The 17503-nt window shown below is 39.8% G+C and overlaps 1 protein-coding gene across 2 annotated transcripts; it reads right to left on the reverse strand.

The window, feature by feature from the left end:
- Nucleotides 1-380: 380 nt before the first annotated feature.
- Nucleotides 381-14733, reverse strand: SARAF (store-operated calcium entry associated regulatory factor). 2 transcript variants are annotated; one of them, XM_061635216.1, is made up of 7 exons: nt 14416-14733; nt 12839-13017; nt 10601-10985; nt 8637-8736; nt 4858-4985; nt 2629-2676; nt 381-964 (listed from the first exon to the last, which is right to left on the reverse strand). In XM_061635216.1, exons 1-6 carry the CDS (start codon nt 14501-14503, stop codon nt 2651-2653), a joined length of 906 nt encoding a protein of 301 aa, XP_061491200.1. In that variant the 5' UTR covers nt 14504-14733; the 3' UTR covers nt 381-964; nt 2629-2650. The 2 variants fall into 2 exon arrangements, with proteins under 2 accessions (XP_061491200.1, XP_061491191.1); XM_061635207.1 differs by lacking the exon at nt 381-964 and having other exon boundaries at nt 1308-2676; nt 14416-14732.
- Between the last annotated feature and the right edge of the window lie 2770 nt (nt 14734-17503).

Raw genomic sequence — 17503 nt, forward strand, 5'->3', positions numbered from 1 at the left:
AAACTCCCTATCCCATTTTCTCGACACCATGTATAATTTTATACACTTCTATCAACCCTCTTCAGCTTTTCTCTAAACAAAAAGCCCCCGAAATTGTAACCTTTTCATATATGGGTGTTGTTCCTGCCCCTTGGATCATTTTTGTTGTTCTTTTCTGAACCTTTTCCAGCTCTAGAAGATCCTTCTTGAGGTGAGGAGAGGCAACAAGAACTGTACACAGTAATCCGAGGGTGATCTCACCATAGATTTGTATAATGATGTTATGATATTGGTAGTTTTGTCTTTCTCTTTCCCAATGAACCTTAGGATTGTTCTTAGCTGCCACACTGAACTGATATCTTCATCAAGCTACCCATTGCAACTTCAAGAACTTGTTCCTGATCAATCACCATGACATATTTATTTATTTCATTTAATGAGATTAATATACTGCTTGATTGTAGAAAACCTCTAAGCGATTTACAAACAACTTTAAAACTATCACTAAAAGTTAAAAGCAAGTAATTAAAAGCAATATTAAAAAACAGTTAAAACAGCAACAGACTAAAAAGATTAAACATCTGTGTTTCTGGATAGGACACATAGGACAGTAGTAAAAGGAGAGCATGCGAGGGCCTGGTTGCCTCACAGGGGCTCTAAGCTCTCTCCCTGAATGTTCAAAATCCTTGTGAAAAAGGATTATTTCTATTACTCAGTTTCAGCTATGCACATAGTAATATTAGTTCTGCATTTTGTTGTAATATTTGCTGCTTAAAATTGGTGTATCAGTTGTGCTTGTGTGCTGTTTTGAACACAGTAAGAAGGGGAAAACTGCTGAATAAAAGGCAGCAACAAAAGGCTCAGTTCCAAACCAGTTCTCTTCATTGTTATGTTTGTTAGAATAGATGTTTGACTGATGGACAAATCTCAGACCGTAGTCCGGCTTCCATGTACCTTAGCTTTGGGGAGTGCAGCAGCAGCAGGTCTGGGGAAGAAGCAAAACAATTGTGATTTTTGCCCTGTATGTCTGCATGTATGTTCATTCATACTAGGACATAATCTGGTTTAGTATTATGTACAAACCAAGTATGTTTTACTGCTTTGCTGTAACACACTGTTCTTCGCCAGAGGAAAAGCAGATAAACAACCCTCCAGAACATCACAAGATCTATAGTATTACCTTAGAAATGGCTGTTAATGTAGTAGACACTGGATTTTTCAATTAAAATAACCCAGTTGCTCCAGTTTTTGTACAACTATCCCATTTGCCATTGTTTCAAGTGTTAAAGGAGTTACTACATGAAGAAATCACACTTGCTTAGACAGCCTTAAAGGTATAAAATTTATCTTAGAACTTTTAAAATGCAAACATGTTGGGATAAGTGTCTCCGCCCCGCCTGCCCACAGGAAGGAAGGGAAGCCAAGACAACAGTCATAGTTTTCAATATGAGTAAAAGGTTGTGTGAAAGAAGCTGGTACCACATGCATATTTACATTTGAACAGAACGAAGGACAGGAAGGAAGATACTAATGAACACATGTCCAAAGACCCAGAGTAGGCATGACTAATTTGGATTCCTTCATTTCAATGGGTCTGAGTAGGACTGAGTTGAATACAAACCTGTATTCCCTGTGTCACCAATATTTTGCCATGCCAAAAAAGTAACCCTCCAATCCAACAAGGGAGATCCTTGTAGGGAAGCTGCATTCTGCCCAAATACCTAATGTAGTTATGCATATGGGTGTGATCCACATCACTGGGCTCATCTAGGTCTACTGAATTGGCTGTATTGGTATTTTGGTTATGATTAGTATGTAGCGCTAGTGGCCAATGCCCAGCGCTGGTTAAGTCCCCTGATTTCAGTGGGTATACCGAGAGTATGATTTAGTTGAATACAACCCAAATGAGACTTACTTTAGAAATGCATAGGGTTTTTAAAACATCTCAGTTTTTCCAGTGTTGTTTTTTTTAACCAAATAAAAATAATTTTCAAAGATGTAGATTTGTAATCTGTTAGTTGCTATACCCAATAAAACAAAAATGAAATTTCAGGAGAACTCCTGGCTTTCCCTTCAGCTTATTATTATACACACATACACACACACAGGCTTCTCTATCCCTTCCTCCACCCCCCACCCCTCACAAAAGCCAATGCTACAATAGAGGTCACTTCGGAAGCTCTCCTTCTTTCAAGGTTGATTGATGGGGAAACTTCTGTCACAAGCTTGTCAGAAGTGCAGGTTTTTGTCACAAAGAAGTGGATTTTGAGACTCTGGCACAGAGTCTCTGGTTTGGGGAGAAAGGGTTTTACCCCTAGAGTAAAGCCCACTGATTTCAACAGGACATACCTCTGAGTATATGTGTGCCCAAAACATTTATTGCCAAATTTCAATTATGTTTTACCCAGAAATGTCCCACTGCTTTCACTGTGACTTAATGGTTTCAGACTGAATTTCTGCATCTGCTTTCTCTCTATTTTCTTTTCCCAGCAATTATCCAGAAGAGCATTTCTTGAAACCTAAAACTAGATTATTTTAAACTTAACAGCTAATACACAATTATGTCCAACTGAATCCCAAACTGAACTTTTACAAAGCCATCGGGCTTAAAACAGGTTTCAAAGTCGCTGGAAAGTTGCTTTTATTCACATGCTCAAGAAGATCAGGAACTTTATCTCCTTTTTGTGCCTCCAAAACCTAAGAGAAAGAAATATTATTGGTCAACAGCTAATACTTTTGAGAACAGACTTAGGAATCAGCTAACATGGTAGATCAATTTTAATCACTAAGAAGAAAAAAATTAAGGCTGCAGTCCTAACCATAACTACTCAGAAATAAGTCCCACTGAATTCCGTGGGGCTTACTCCCAGGTAAGTTTTTAGGGTTGCAGCCTGGTAGAGCAATCCAAACTACTGGAAGCCAGCGTAATTGTCTAAACTAAGCTGGAGTAAGTTATCCCTATTTAAACTAGTCTCAGAAGCAGGGCTACTGCTGGCTGAGGTAGTCCCTGAGCCTAGCAGAAGAAAAACAAGCCTTTAAAATAAGGTTTGATGTATGCCACCCTTTTTGCCAGTGTAACTTCCGCTAGGTTGCAATGAAGAGTCTGAAATAGGGGTATGTCTCCTCTACCCTGTCCTGTCCCCACTACACCCCCAGAATGCCCCTTTTTGGGGTCTTACCCTGGCAGAGCCAGGATGCAGGGCCTATACCGGTGTATCTCTGGCTGAGTTGGGATGGGGGACTTTAGCCCAGGATGTGCCAGAGAGCCATCTATTCCAAACCCCCTCATCCTAGCAGATCTTCGGTTTGAATTGCTCCCTGTACATAATTGGTTTAAAAAGAAAGTTTCTTACATTGTTCTAAGCATTGATTATGATACACATTTGTTCAGGAAAATACATAAGTTACAAGTAAAATGTATTACTTTGCAACTAAATAGAACCATTATTACTGTGCAGTAAAATTATAAGCTCTTGCTTCTGGGGAGTTCTGCACTGAGGCCTAAATGTCTAGAACTCTCCAGAAGCAAGAGATTTTAACTGGACAGAAGAGTGAGTCTCCATGAAATGGAAGGTAAATGTCTATGCTATGTAGTCTATTTAGTTTGGTTCATAGTCAGAAATATGATTTGCCACAATACATGACCTATTTTTGTTAGATTTACAATGCTTGGCCTCAAAACTCAGATTCTGCCCCATGGTTCTTTTCTTTTATAGAGAAGCGCAGGCTTTAGTGCAGTATATTTGACAGACCCATAAATCAAATGTTAGGACTTCAACATGTTTTTGTTAAATTAAGGAGTTATCGTAACATTATTTTTAAAGAGAAATGAGACAGATGTTTGATTTAAAAAAAGAACAATTGATTTATTCTATTCTACCTGTTGTTAGATTGTTGCTATTGTTTTAAGTTTTGCTGCCTCAGCTTGCTGTGTATACCCACAATACCTACTCAACCAATGTGGGCTGGCTAGTCTAAGCTTATCCAAAGAAAAAACTGTATTACAGTACATGAGGCAGATCTCAAAACGACAGTGACATAGGGATACATGTAGTGTGTGCGTGTTGTGTGTGTGTGTGTACTGCCTTCAAGTCGATTCTGACTTATGGCAACCCTATGAATAGGGTTTTCAGGGTAAGCGGTATTCAGAGGTGGTTTTACCATTGCCTTCCTCTGAGGCTGAGAGGCAGTGACTGGCCCAAGGTCACCCAGTGAGCTGCATGGCTGTGTGGGGAATCGAACCCTGGTCTCCCAGGTCGTAGTCCAGCACCTTAACCACTACACCACACTGGCTCTACATGTAGTATAACAGGTCACAAAAAAGTTCAGCAGCAAGGGCAAGAAAGATCGCAATCACATCACCCAATCTTTTTTTTTTCAGAAGGAAGTCACAATGTTCAATAGAGCTTTATTTGAGTAAATACACATAGGATAAGAGCTTTTGAAATAGGTGGAAATCAGTTCTACCCATGCCTTCTCTCTGACATACTAATTGTCTATGGGTTGTATTCAACTAAGCCCTGCTCCAAGTAGACCCATTTAAATGAATGAACCCAAGTTAGTCATATCCATTAACTTCAGTCTACTTTGAGGAGGACTAGCACTGAACACCAACCTATATGCCAGAGGAGAGCTTTAAATAATGCAGGCTCTTGCCTGCATTATGAAATTGTACAGCCCAGACACAGATTTACCACCTTGGTGAGACCTAAGCCTAAGTCTTATTGAAAACTGAGACAGATCACTTACCTTCCCCCTCCCCATTGATTTCAACAGGAATTAAATGCAATTATAATTAATGTCTCTAGACTGCAGTGATAAAGGTCAGAGTTTCTGAAATTACCCAGGGAAATAAAGGTAACATGGCATATAACTTACCGGAAGTGGACTTTGTCCCTGAACTAGAAGGTGTTGTAGAGCTGTTTGAGGCTCCAAACGTAGAAGGTGGAGCTGCTGGACCAGTCCATGTATTGTAGTAGGGTGAATGTGGGTGATGTGAAGGTGACCTATGGTGGGTGGAAATGGTTTAAACTATTTTACTGATAAATGTCATTTCCCCCCCTGTGCAGTAGTTGTACTAATACAAATGTTTAAAGAGACAGATAACTTAGAAAGGTAGTGGAAGATAATTTAATGTGAAACTCTTCACCAGCCATAAGTCCCAGAGGACTCCCCCCCTCAAAAAAAACCCAAACCATTCCAGGAAAAACACATTTAGATATGCCCACGGATATTCAGTAATTTGGGGAAGGGCCTTATCTCAGGGGTACAGCATCTGTTTTGCATGTAGAAAGTCCAAGGGCCTGACTTTTTAAGGCAGCTTTTTATGTTCCTAGTGGCAACAAATTGCAGGTAAGCCCTCTTGTAGTTCCATTAAAATAGTACATTCCAACTTAACAAAGAACACTATCGCCAAGGATGATGCTGAGCTGTTTATAATTAATGGATGCATAATGATTAGGGACAAATCATATCAAGAATGTCTAACACGGGAAGTTGATCAAGACCCCAAATCCACCAGTTTAACTCTTAAGAAAAATTCTGCCCCTGTGGGCAGTGAAGCTTTGCTTCAGCTTAGAGGAGCCTGTTGCCTGCGCAGAACATGATTAATCTTGTCAGAAGGGAGCCATCCAAGCTGCATAAGTAGCTTTGGGATTTTACCTGGTCTCTAACAAGTTAATTAAGGTAGCGCAACTGTAACAGTTTGTAGAAACAAACAGTAGCATCTCTAATACTCAGAAGTCTTTTAAATGTACAAAGAAATTCAGTACAAAACCAAGGTCACACAGCCAGTGTAAATAATAATATTTACAAAGAACCTTAAAAAAATAAAATAAAGGGTCTGTATAAACACACAGTCAAAGGCTATGCTCAATGAGCTCTCAGCAAATGCCAAAAATAAAACTAAAAACTGGAGGAAAATGTCAGAACAAATTGATGTAAATAAACTAGCTGAAATGAATGAGACTCAAGGCTTTTTTTTAGAGAATTAATTGAAAAAACATTAGCTGGTAGTTCCATAAATAAGGAGCAATAAGTAAAAACATTGCTGCACATAGCCAGAGGCCTTTATAAACCTCATCCATTCATATCATGAGTATCTTACTAAATAAAATGCATTAAAATGAAATGGTTGCATACATAAAAATCTCTCATAAATAAAATGCATCATAGTGACTGTACATAAAATTTAACTCAGCTACAATAATTGAGAAAATTGATTAAAAAGTGTGCAGAGAATTTCCTGGTAACTATGGCAAATAACCCCACCATACAAGTAATACAAGACTGGTTATCTTAATAATAACTCTGTCATAATTTGTTGAAGTTATGTATCCATCCAGATACTGGAAACTATTTTTTTTTAAATCCTCTGAGTTTCCTGGATGCAGCTTTCAAGTTATATATTCAATTCCTCCTCCAAAAGTTGAAGGTTTGGGACAATGAAAATTATATCATCAGTCAAGAGCAGGCTGGCCTTGGAGTGGGAGTATGAAAAATCAGTGTTATGCATTGCATCCTTTAATTTCTAAATGTGTCAAGAAACCAAAAAGATTTTCTTTGTAGCGTTATTGTTTTTAAATTAGCCTTCTATCTAGGAAAACGCCTGGTTCTGGCACAAACTGGCCACAATTAATACTGATAAAAGGTGACTATCACTTATATGCAGATTACATCACAATAATGCCATGATGGTAAGAGTTGGTCCTAATGGTGTTTTAACGCTAACTATTTTAATAATGAGACAGGTAATACCAAGATTGCATTTTGTCCCTTTCACTTTTTAATTTCTTTAATGTAAACAATATGGTTATTGAGTTGTCATTGCCTTTTTCCTATCCTGGACTGGGGAAGTGAAAGATCTTGGCTGTTTTACACTGATAATCTAGACTTCAGGAATGTTACTTACATTTGGTTCCCTTTGAAGCAGCAGTTAATCAACTATACTACAGAACAATGGGGCAGGGCAAGGATAAAGAGAAAGGAAGAGAAAAGGGAAATTGAGGCTTGATAAGCAAAAGGAGCCAAAGAACCCAGAGTCTGGGGAGGAGTAAATAAAGTAATCTGGAATGAAAAATGAGGTAACAGGAGCTAGAGGCTGAGTAAGGAATAAACTGAATAATAATTGAATGTGGAACGGGAAAGTAAATAGTTAACAGACACTGAATAGTTAACAGACACTGAAAGTGGGGAAACATTACTGTATTTGTATACAAGAAGAAAAAAAAACAGGAGGCAGGCAGCAAGAATGCAAAACAAACACTGGAAGCTAAAGTTAGGAATAGGGGCAACTAGTTCCAAGAGCATTACCATAGTTATTTATTTATTATTAAATTTATATCCTGCCCTTCCTCCCAAAAGGAGCCCAGGGTGGCAAACATAATGAAATAATCAACTTTTATTTTATTTTATATTCACTTATTTTAAAAAGGTACACTTCTCCTTTTGTTCTTCAAGGACTCACCAAAACAGAAGATAATATGGAACAAGCAAAACAGAACTGAGGCATTTTTAGTTTTCGAAACATTATATTGCAGTAGCCATTAGAAAGCAGACACTGCCATTTAACACCTCCTTTCTTTGGAAGCTGCAACTTATGCTTTCAATACTAAAAGGGTAGCAGGAATTTCTCCACTGAATGATGCAATGTTATGCAATTGCAAGGCAATGAGCATAATTAAAACAGCACTGCATATTTCAAGGATAGCCAATTTCTGTATTCTCCGGTAGCCAATGTACTTTCTGGACTATGGGCTTGAAGCATACTTTGCCATACAACCCAACTCCTTCCTGGTTGGTCAGCCATTAAAATTAAGTTTCCAAGTTACTATTGGTTGGATCACCATGTACAGAAATGTGCAGGATAAATATTTCTCACAATTCTAAGTTTTCCTTTTGTATAAAAGTGAATCTGTAGTCAGTTTAATACAATACTGCAAATCAAACCATTTCAAATGCTGGAAATGCAGTATAAATACTGCAGATTTTATAAATCTCTGGTAGAGATCTAATCCCAAGATAACAAGAACAGATTTTTTTATGTTTTTGGCCTTATTTTGGGATTTATTTTACTCTGGATTCCAGGATGCTCTTATTTTTTCAGGACTATAATTCATCTTTCTGTTAGATTATTGATTTTGAATATATTAATTGCAGCTAAGATTGTTTTAGCTATTCTTTAGAAAACTCCAATTATTCCACTGATTAGAATGATTAATCAAAGCTTTAGAAATTGCAAAAATAAAGAAATTAACAGATTTTGCATGTAGGCAATGTGGCTCTTTCATTTTGGTTTCATTAACAGACAAGCATGTACCATTTGTATTTATTGGAATACATAAGGTAATTTCATTGTGTGGACTAGAGGTGGTTTTGTTAATTGTATTAGAATACATTATAGAAATGTATGATGTCTGGTTTTGTTTTGTATCTTTTTCTCTTATTTGTTTCTATTTTAATTTTTTTAAGTGAATCTGGAAGCAAAATTCACCATGATTAAAACTGAGTAGTGCTGTCAGCAGCAAACAAAATCTATCTGGTCCTTGGGAACCCCATTCCTGTCACCTCCTACAAACGTTTTATGTAACTATATCACCCATCAGGTGCAGGAAGGATTACTGCCAAGAGAAAATAAGATGGATAGTCTTAGAGCTTACCTTTGAGTGCCAGCCAGGTATCCCAGTAGCCCTCCAGCGCCTAATCCAGTCCAGAAACCTGGCCCTGAATTTGAACTAGAATAGGCGCCACCAGTGTCACCTTAATCCAAATAAAATGATGATTTAGATCAAACAATATTGGAAACCCAAAGCACTTTTGCTATGTTTAAAAAAAAGTATAAGGGGACTAACTGCTTTGGTACATCACTCAAGATCATGACATGCTCTCCAATAACTTCAGACTTTGAATAAAGTCCTATTGAAGAACTCCAAGGAATGATTTGGCTGGCTAAATGCACTGATGACTGGTTCACATATATACATTAATATTTCAAAATTCATAGCTGAATGTGTGAATTGGCATTTAGGGTGAAAAGACGTGATACCAAAATTCTGTATGTGGTGATTAATCTGATGTTAATTCACACATGCAAATCATCACTTCATCCTATAGTTAACAAGAAAATTGACCCAAAAAATAAAAGCATCACTGCAGTGCCTGAAAAGATTGGATCTCCACTGCTATAAACCTAAGGACCTTTTAAAACCTGATATCAAGTATGTTTTTCAAAAGTAAAACCCAGTGAGGTCACTTAAGTTACTTCCCAATAAATTGCTTAGGAATATAGCACAAGGAGAATGGCAATGTTAGCTGAAAAGGTACATCTACAAACCTTTCCGTTTTCTTGATGCCTTCTTTTGACTGACTCCGGATCTGCTAATAAAACCCTGGTGTCAAGCCTAGCCCGGACCTAGTGCTAGACATTGAGTTCTTGAAGAATGAATCAAACACCCCTGTCAAGGACTTGGAAGAGCAGACAGGGGCCCCTGAATCCAATATTGAGGATCCTCTTGAGAGGCCCTCTGCGATATGCCTGATAAAGAACCCCTTGAACTGTCAGAGGAGGTGGTGGAACCGCCTCCCTTCCTCAGTCCTTGAGAACACTGGCACCAAAAACTTTGGGTCTAGGCCAAAGAGCAAATACACAGTCTATGTCTACAAACCCAGAGTTGCCAGTCTACCTGTGAGTAAGGGGTCTACTTGTGAGTACACAATCCCCCACCCCAACTCCTTCACTGCCAGCAGCTGTGGTGAAGGTGTGGTTTAGAGCCCAGAGTATATAAGGCCTTCTTGAGCCTTCCAGTTGCTGGAAACAACACAGGTCTTTGGCTCTTTGTCTTTAGTTCCCTAGTGACAGTGACTTTGGACTGTTCCCTGACCTTGTTTCTGTATCATGTTTTGAATCTAGACTTCACTCCATGCTTGACCTTGGCTTGGTGAGACTAAACTGTACCATGAATCCTGCTCTCTTGGACAAGTGCTTTGGAAAGAGGCTTTACCCTCCTTAGACTGACACCCTAGACTCTGAGGACACCCCCTGGAACATGACACCTATATTTATGTAATTCAAGATGCAGTGTAGACATTCTTTAAACTTCTGAAGTGACTGTTCTCCATTTAAGTGACTGAGATTTGAAAGACAGACAAATCTTATCAGTACAGTGACAACGTACACCTGCCCCATTGCCAATATTGCATCTTCCCACACAGAGTTATAGATAGAAATAACTCAGAGGATACAAAAGAGTTTCTCTACAGAAAGCAAGCCATGCCTACAAGCAGTGAAGCATCCTGCTGATCTTCTACCAATCTGCAGTGTAGAATGGGAAGATGGGAGCTCAGGGCCAGCATGGGTGGTGTACTCTACCATGCATCTTCTTACTCTCTTGGGATTACTATTGTCTGCACTTCTGGTTTAGAATAAGTGTCAAATCAGAAGCACAAGGAGCTCTAGTAAGATGTGCCCTTGAAGTTCTACAGGCTATAATAATGGCTTCTATAGATCTGAGCTGGGACTGACAAAGAATAACTATACAAAATTATGCAGAGCAGTTTCATTATCTGGTTTTGGATATCCCAATGCTTTTATGCTCCTGTTGCCACATTTAAGGGAGAACCTCACCTGTGAAGTTTGATTTAAATCCTGGTGGAGGTGGGCTTTGATGATCCTGCCCATAGGTTCCTGGATGTCCATCATTGTAAGAAAAACCATGTTGTGGACGGTTATCACAAAGAAATAGCTTGTAGACGCCAAAAACAAGTGCCACAAATAATAATATCAGGATTGCTCCAGCACCTGAACCTAATGAATCATGAGAAGTTGTGGAATAGTAACTCCCACCAAAAGAGTTAGCTTTTTGCTGTCCTTCCTTGGTTAATTCTAATGTGTACTCCAAGCCACATGATCCTTTCAATATGTAAGGATCATCCGGGTAATCATAGCCTTCACAGCTTACTTCAATTTTTCCAAAGCGGTATGAGATATCCATATGTGCTTTACACTCCCACTGCAAAAGAGAATAAAATTAAGTGGAATAAAATAAACCAGAGAGGGTGATATTCAATTGTGTTTGTCCACAAATGGAATGAACTTCCATAAGCAGAACATACTCCTCCTTCCTGTTCTCCCTGCTGCAGCCTCCTGCATGCCCCTCAATCTTCTTCAGAGCATCAGGGGACCTCCCAGAGCAGATTTGGGTGTGTGTGCAGGAAAAGAGGAGGAAGTCCTATCATGGGAGCAGATTTTGACCCAAAATATTCCTCAAAAATAGCATCAACATGGTATTTTTATATTCTGCAAATTGGAGTCCACTTCTCAAAAGGACTTTCACATGAAAATAACACTTAGTGTGTGTGTATATATTTACACACACACACATGTAATTGTGATTGACAAAGCAGAGGTTTTTATTGTTCTACCAAAACGTTTCGGCTTCTGCCTTCATCAGCTGCTACCAAGGTGGCAGTTATAGAGCTTTGAGAATGGAATGCTCAGAGGGGCTCCATTTGCAGAAACTAAATAATGCTTGTACTGTCCTCTAGGTTAAGGCCATGTATATATAATAAAGTATATATAAAATAAATATATATAAAAAGTAAGTGTGCTTATCCTCAAAATTTAAATGTTATAGGCTTACATATAACCTTAACATCTTAACACAGCAGGCCCTTAATATATATTTTTTAACAAAATAAGTTTTAATCAACACTGGAGTGCCTGGCAAAGGAAGTGTCAAACTTTGTTCAGAGTGAAGCAGCAGGCATTTCATACTTTTTGTGCCAGCTCCTCCACTGCCTGAAAAAAAATTAAGCCAGAAATGAGTATGGCTTTTAAAAGCATTGTGGGTATGACTCACCCCTTCTTTAAGTAAGGAACGACTTGCTTCCCAATTTCCTAATGGCCTAGCACTATGAAGTACCCTTACAAAGAACTATTTGAACTTATTATATGCCACAAGTAATATATTTTTGACCTAAAGATTTAAATGCGCCAGGAATTAAAATCAAATTATTTTTAAGATTGCAGTGCAAGAAGGAATTATCCATGTGGATTTACTCATCTAACTTTCAGATGAAAACCTCAGTTTATTTTGTTGTTGTTGAAGACTTGTGGTTGTGTTTCAGGAAGGCTGAAGCTGCCCTTTTTAGCAAGGACTGAGCTGACTCTCTCCCTGTATGTATCGGTGGAGTTTCCTTTTCCCCCTTCTCTCCGACTGGAATTTACCCTTGTTTACAGTGTCCCCTGAAGCTTTCCTGCTAGGGTGGTGTTGAAAACTAGCACCTGGTTGGCCACTGTGAGAACAGGATGCTGGACTAGATGGGCCACTGGCCTGATCCAGCAGGCTCTTCTTATGTTCTTATGTTCTTAAGACTTCAAAATATTCTACTAGTTTCTTCTTGTGCTGAGGAAGCAAATAATCAAAAGTCCTGTTCTAGGAAATTTTAATACAGTTCTTTTATTCTAAATGAGTTGTATTAGGCTGCAATCCAATACATGTCTACTCAGAAGTAAGCTCCATCAATCGGACTTACTCCCAGGTCAGTGTGTATTGGATTGAAGTCTCACAAATGAGGGAAGCTTGTCTTTACCCACCTAAAGCGACTTGCAGAATGGCTTGAGGAGGACCATCAGACAAGAGTACCCTTTAACAGCACTGGTACACTGGGTCTCCAAAGCTCTCTTGGAAGCAATATAGATTCACTCAGAAGAGAGTTAGTTTTTTACCCCTACATCTGGTTGAAGACAGAAGCATAAATGGCACACCCACCCTAAGATAACCCTTATGCAGCTATCAAGGGAACATTCCTCATCCTGGAGGCTAAGGTTAATTAATTCATACAAGTTTTCAAGTAACTATACCTGTACATCGTAGCCATCCCAGCCCTTGTTGTGACACTGGACAACCTCAGGGGTATATGCTCCACATCCAGCCGAGCCTCCAGTGCAGTGCAACTGAGGAACTGGAGAGGTCCGCCGATAATTTGTATATCTGCCTGGATAGAGTGTCAGGGCTTGGATTTCTCGCAACAAGATTTTCTCTGTAACAATATGTTTGAGTCTGAGTTACATAAACAGATTGAGGAACACTTATACAATTATGGGAATGCAGTTTTTTAAAAAAAATTCCTGAGAAAAGAACATTAAAAGCCAACAGAGGATCTCAGTAGAATAAGTCCTTTTACCATTTTGCAATATTTTCCAACTCCCTAAGGCAATCCTAAATGTTGATTTAACAAATAATACTGCAAACCCACCCACTGTCTGAAAACGTAGCACTGAAAGAAGAATTTATTTTTCATATGTTCTACATACATACTGCAGCATAGTTAGCCAGAAAATAAACACTGCTTTGCTGGATCAAGCCAATACCCCATGTAGTCAAGTATTCTGTTTCCAAGAGCTGTCAGCCAGATGCTTCTGAAATTTCCACAAATAAGGTATGGCTTGTTTATATTCCATTTGCCAACAAGTATATACACTGTGGAACATGGTGGTTCCATTTAGGTTACAATCCTAGCCACAGTTACATGGGAATAAAGCTCACTCAACTTCAGCACATTGGATCTTAATTCCAAACTCCAAGGCCATCACAACGTTGGTCTCTTACAGTAAAACCCACTTAGTCCACCATCTTTTATTTAATATGCCTCTGGAAGTTCCCAAGAGGCCATGAAAGCTACAGCCCTCCCTAGCCTGTCTACCAATGAGTACTCAGAAAAACACTGCCTCATGTAGTCACCATGGTTGCTGGGAATCTCAGGAGACCTACTGGATCACACCAAATGTTCACCTAGTAACCAGTGTGATAATTCTAAGACCCTTACATTCTTGTAAGGGCAAGAGCTCTCTCCTGTTTATTTCTCCCATCCAAGCCTCGTATTCAGAAAGAAACTGCCTGACCCTGGATGTTCCGTTTATTAAAATTTAGACAGTGCTCAGGCTTACAAGTTTTTTTTAAAAAAGACACAAAAGGAAACAGTGAGGGGGAGGCAAGAGGAAAATGAGGATGTTCACGCACCAGATTCTTAAATATGTAAATAGGTTCTTTCTACAGGCCAGCTTGGATGGAAAAGGGCTGCTCACATTTAGCTAACCAGACTATTAAGATCATAAGAAGAGCCCTTCTGATTTGGCGGAGGCAGCCCAGCATCCTCCCTCCCGCAATGACAATCCAAAGCCCACAAAAGCAGGGCACTAGGACAGCCCCTCTCCCACACAATTTGCTCCCTAACTGCCAGTATTTCAGGCGTCAGTTAACCTGAGGCTCCTATTTCGCCCTCATCTTGACGACCTGGGCCTTGGACGGGCCCCTCTAGTCGTTGGTGTTCATAACACAACAGCAGCCCCTTCCCCAGCCCAGCAACGGCGGAAAAGGAGTTGCAGAGGGAAACCGCTTCCCGGCCGATCCCTTAGGCTCATCCCCGACCCAGACTCACCTTGCTGGGCCCAGCCCCACACCAATCCGCTCCCCGTCAGCACCACCAACAGCGGCAGGAACAGCGGCCGCCTCAGCGGCGCCACCATCACGGCGCCTCCGCGGAGAACACGTCAAGCCCAGAACCTTCTTCCTCTCTCTGTAACAGCAGCAACAAGGTGCGCGCGTCAACGCTCGCGGAGTCTCTGACTGCTCCAGCGAATTCCTATTTCCTTCTTCTGGGGTCGAACCTTCTCGACGGCTGCCGAAGCGCTCTGACCCTAACCGCCTTCTAGTTGGGCGTGGGTTTTGTCGCCCGCCTTTCGTGTATGAGCCAATGAGCGGTTAGAAGTTCGTCCAATCGGGCAATGGAATTGTTAATATCTCACCCCCCCACTCCCCGTAGTTGTCCAGCAATTCTATTCGCTTGTTTTGACAAGCTCCTCTCCTCTCATTGGTGCTGCTTGCATGAAAGGCGGGACCAAAGCACCAATCTGCAAAATGGAACCAATGGGCTTGTGCTGCGTGTGCATAAAGCATATTGCCTCTTCCGGTGATTCAGTGTTAATAAACAGAGGCTAAAGAGTGGGTAATATCACCAGAGCTTTGTCGAACACGGGGGAAATACCCCAAGAATAATATTGGTCATTCGAATCTCAAACAACAAAGTCTTTTGGTACCTTACAGAAAAACACATTGGGGCATGAGTTTTCCTAGCCAGGAACCTACTTGCTCAAATGCATAAATGTGGCAATGAAGACGTTAGATGTATATGATGCAATATATCGTAGATCTATGCAATGTATGATCCAGTTAAGGCTGCCATCGAGGTAAAAACAGCCTGACCTGCTCCTGTACCTTTTAATAGCAGCTTGATCTGCAGATATTAATAGGTAAAGATGTTGTTAAAGCCAAACCAATTAAAAAGTTACCAACCCCAGGCCCAACGGGGCATGCTTTCAAGCAAGGCTGGCATACCAAGCATATTTTTAAAGTAAATACTACTGGGTGATATGCAACCTTAATAATTTTCAGAGTAATTCCATTGAAATCAATGGGCCTGCTCTAAATCATACTAAAGTTGGATGTATTCTATTAAAATTGGATTTACTAGTAAATTCAGTTGTGAATAGGACCAGATTGCACATTGTAGGCACCAGCCTAAAATACAGTTCTATGCTCCCTTGAGAGAAAGCCCCACTGAAGTCTGGGACCTTCTTCCAAGCAAATCTGCATGGTAAACCTACAGGGATTGTGTGGTAAACAACCCAGTTTACCTTGCCTATAACACAGTGGAACTTACTTCCAAATAAGGCTGAAATCTGAACCATATTTAGAAGGAAAATTATTCCTATTCAGAACCAGTGTGGTGTTGTGGTTAGAGTTTTGGACTAGGACCCTGGAAGACAGGGTTTAAATCCCCACTTGGCTATGAAGGTTACTTGGTGACCTTTGGCCAGTCACTGTCTCTTTGCCTACCCTACCTCTCAGGGTTATAAGAATATATTGGAGAGGGGGAGAACCATGTATGCCACCTTAGGCTCCTTGGAGGACAGGTGGGATATAAATGTAAAAATAGTTCAATAATATTGAAAACAGGGAGATTTACTTCTGAATAAATATGCTAGGAATCAGAATGTAAATTTGTATAGCTTTGCAACCCAGTTCTGTTCATGCGTGCTCATTTTGTTCAGTAGGATTTGCTTCTAAGAAAGCGTGTAAAATATGATGAAATTATAGTACTTATCAAGACGTTTGGGGCCCTTTATACTTCAGGAACTGCCTCAGAATGATTTTCCATTGCCATGGATATTTGCCACATTCAGTCCCCTGCCCATTCAATTATATTAATTCGCTTGCACTGATTTACAGCTCCCTGTGCTGTATTTCCTTTATTGATAGGGCATACACAATAATACCTTAAACTTTACAATAATTACACACATGTAATTATTGAAGACTGTTGTGCATGCGCCAGGGGAATCTGTACATATTCTGGATTTAGCGGATTGATAATTTTCCTGGAATGATGGTGTGATTTCCGAATATAGGCCCAGGTACTGATAAGAAGTGTTCATTCCACTTGACACAATTCTCATGGGTGATCAAGTCTTAAAGAAGGAAATAGTTTGTGCTGTTTGAAATATAGAAAATGGATTTTGCTAGTGTTGGAGTAGCCTTTTTAGGGAAACCTGCTCATCGTTAATTATGTTTGACTGGGAATGCTTGATAAGCTTTTGAGAAACTTCTGAATTCCCCAAAGCACGATATGAAAACTGCCAAGTTCTATGGTTTGCTTTTCGTTGGGGTATCTTAACGCTGTACCTAGACTGTTGGTGGGAACAGACTACTGCCAGTACATAACACTGTTGCTTCAAAGCTTGCACTGGCTGCCCATGTGCTACTGGATCAGGTTCAAGGTTGTTGTATTAATTTACAAGGTTGTTAAACCTGGGTCTGAGATACCTAGGACAGCTTACTTATGGCGACCCTATGAATCAGCGACCTCCAAGAGCTGTCATGAACCACCCTGTTCAGATCTTGTAAGTTCAGGTCTGTGGCTTCCTTTATGGAATCAATCCATCTCTTGTTTGGCCTTCCTCTTTTTCTACTTCCTTCTGTTTTTCCAAGCATTATTATCTTTTCTAATGAATCATGTCTTCTCATTATGTGTCCAAAGTAGGATAACCTCAGCTTCTAGTGATAGTTCTGGTTTAATTTGTTCTAACACCCATTATTTGTCTTTTTCGCAGTCCATGGTATCTGCAAAGTTCTTCTCCAACACCACATTTCAAATGAGTTGATTTTTCTCTTATCAGCTTTTTTCACTTTCCAACTTTCCATACATAGAGATTGGAAATACCATGGTCTGAATGATCCTGACTTTAGTGTTCAGTGATACATCTTTACATTTGAGGACCTTTTCTAGTTCTCTCACAGCTGCCCTCCCCAATCCTAGCCTTCTTCTGATTTCTTGACTATTGTCTCCATTTTGGTAAATGATTGTGCCAAGATATTGATAATCCTTGACAAATTCAATGTCCTCATTGTCCACTGTAAAGTTGCATAAATCTTCTGTTGTCATTACTTTAGTCTTTTTGACGTTCAGC

This window comes from Rhineura floridana, chromosome 1 (genome assembly GCF_030035675.1).
Source record: "Rhineura floridana isolate rRhiFlo1 chromosome 1, rRhiFlo1.hap2, whole genome shotgun sequence".
Lineage (NCBI taxonomy): Eukaryota > Metazoa > Chordata > Lepidosauria > Squamata > Rhineuridae > Rhineura > Rhineura floridana.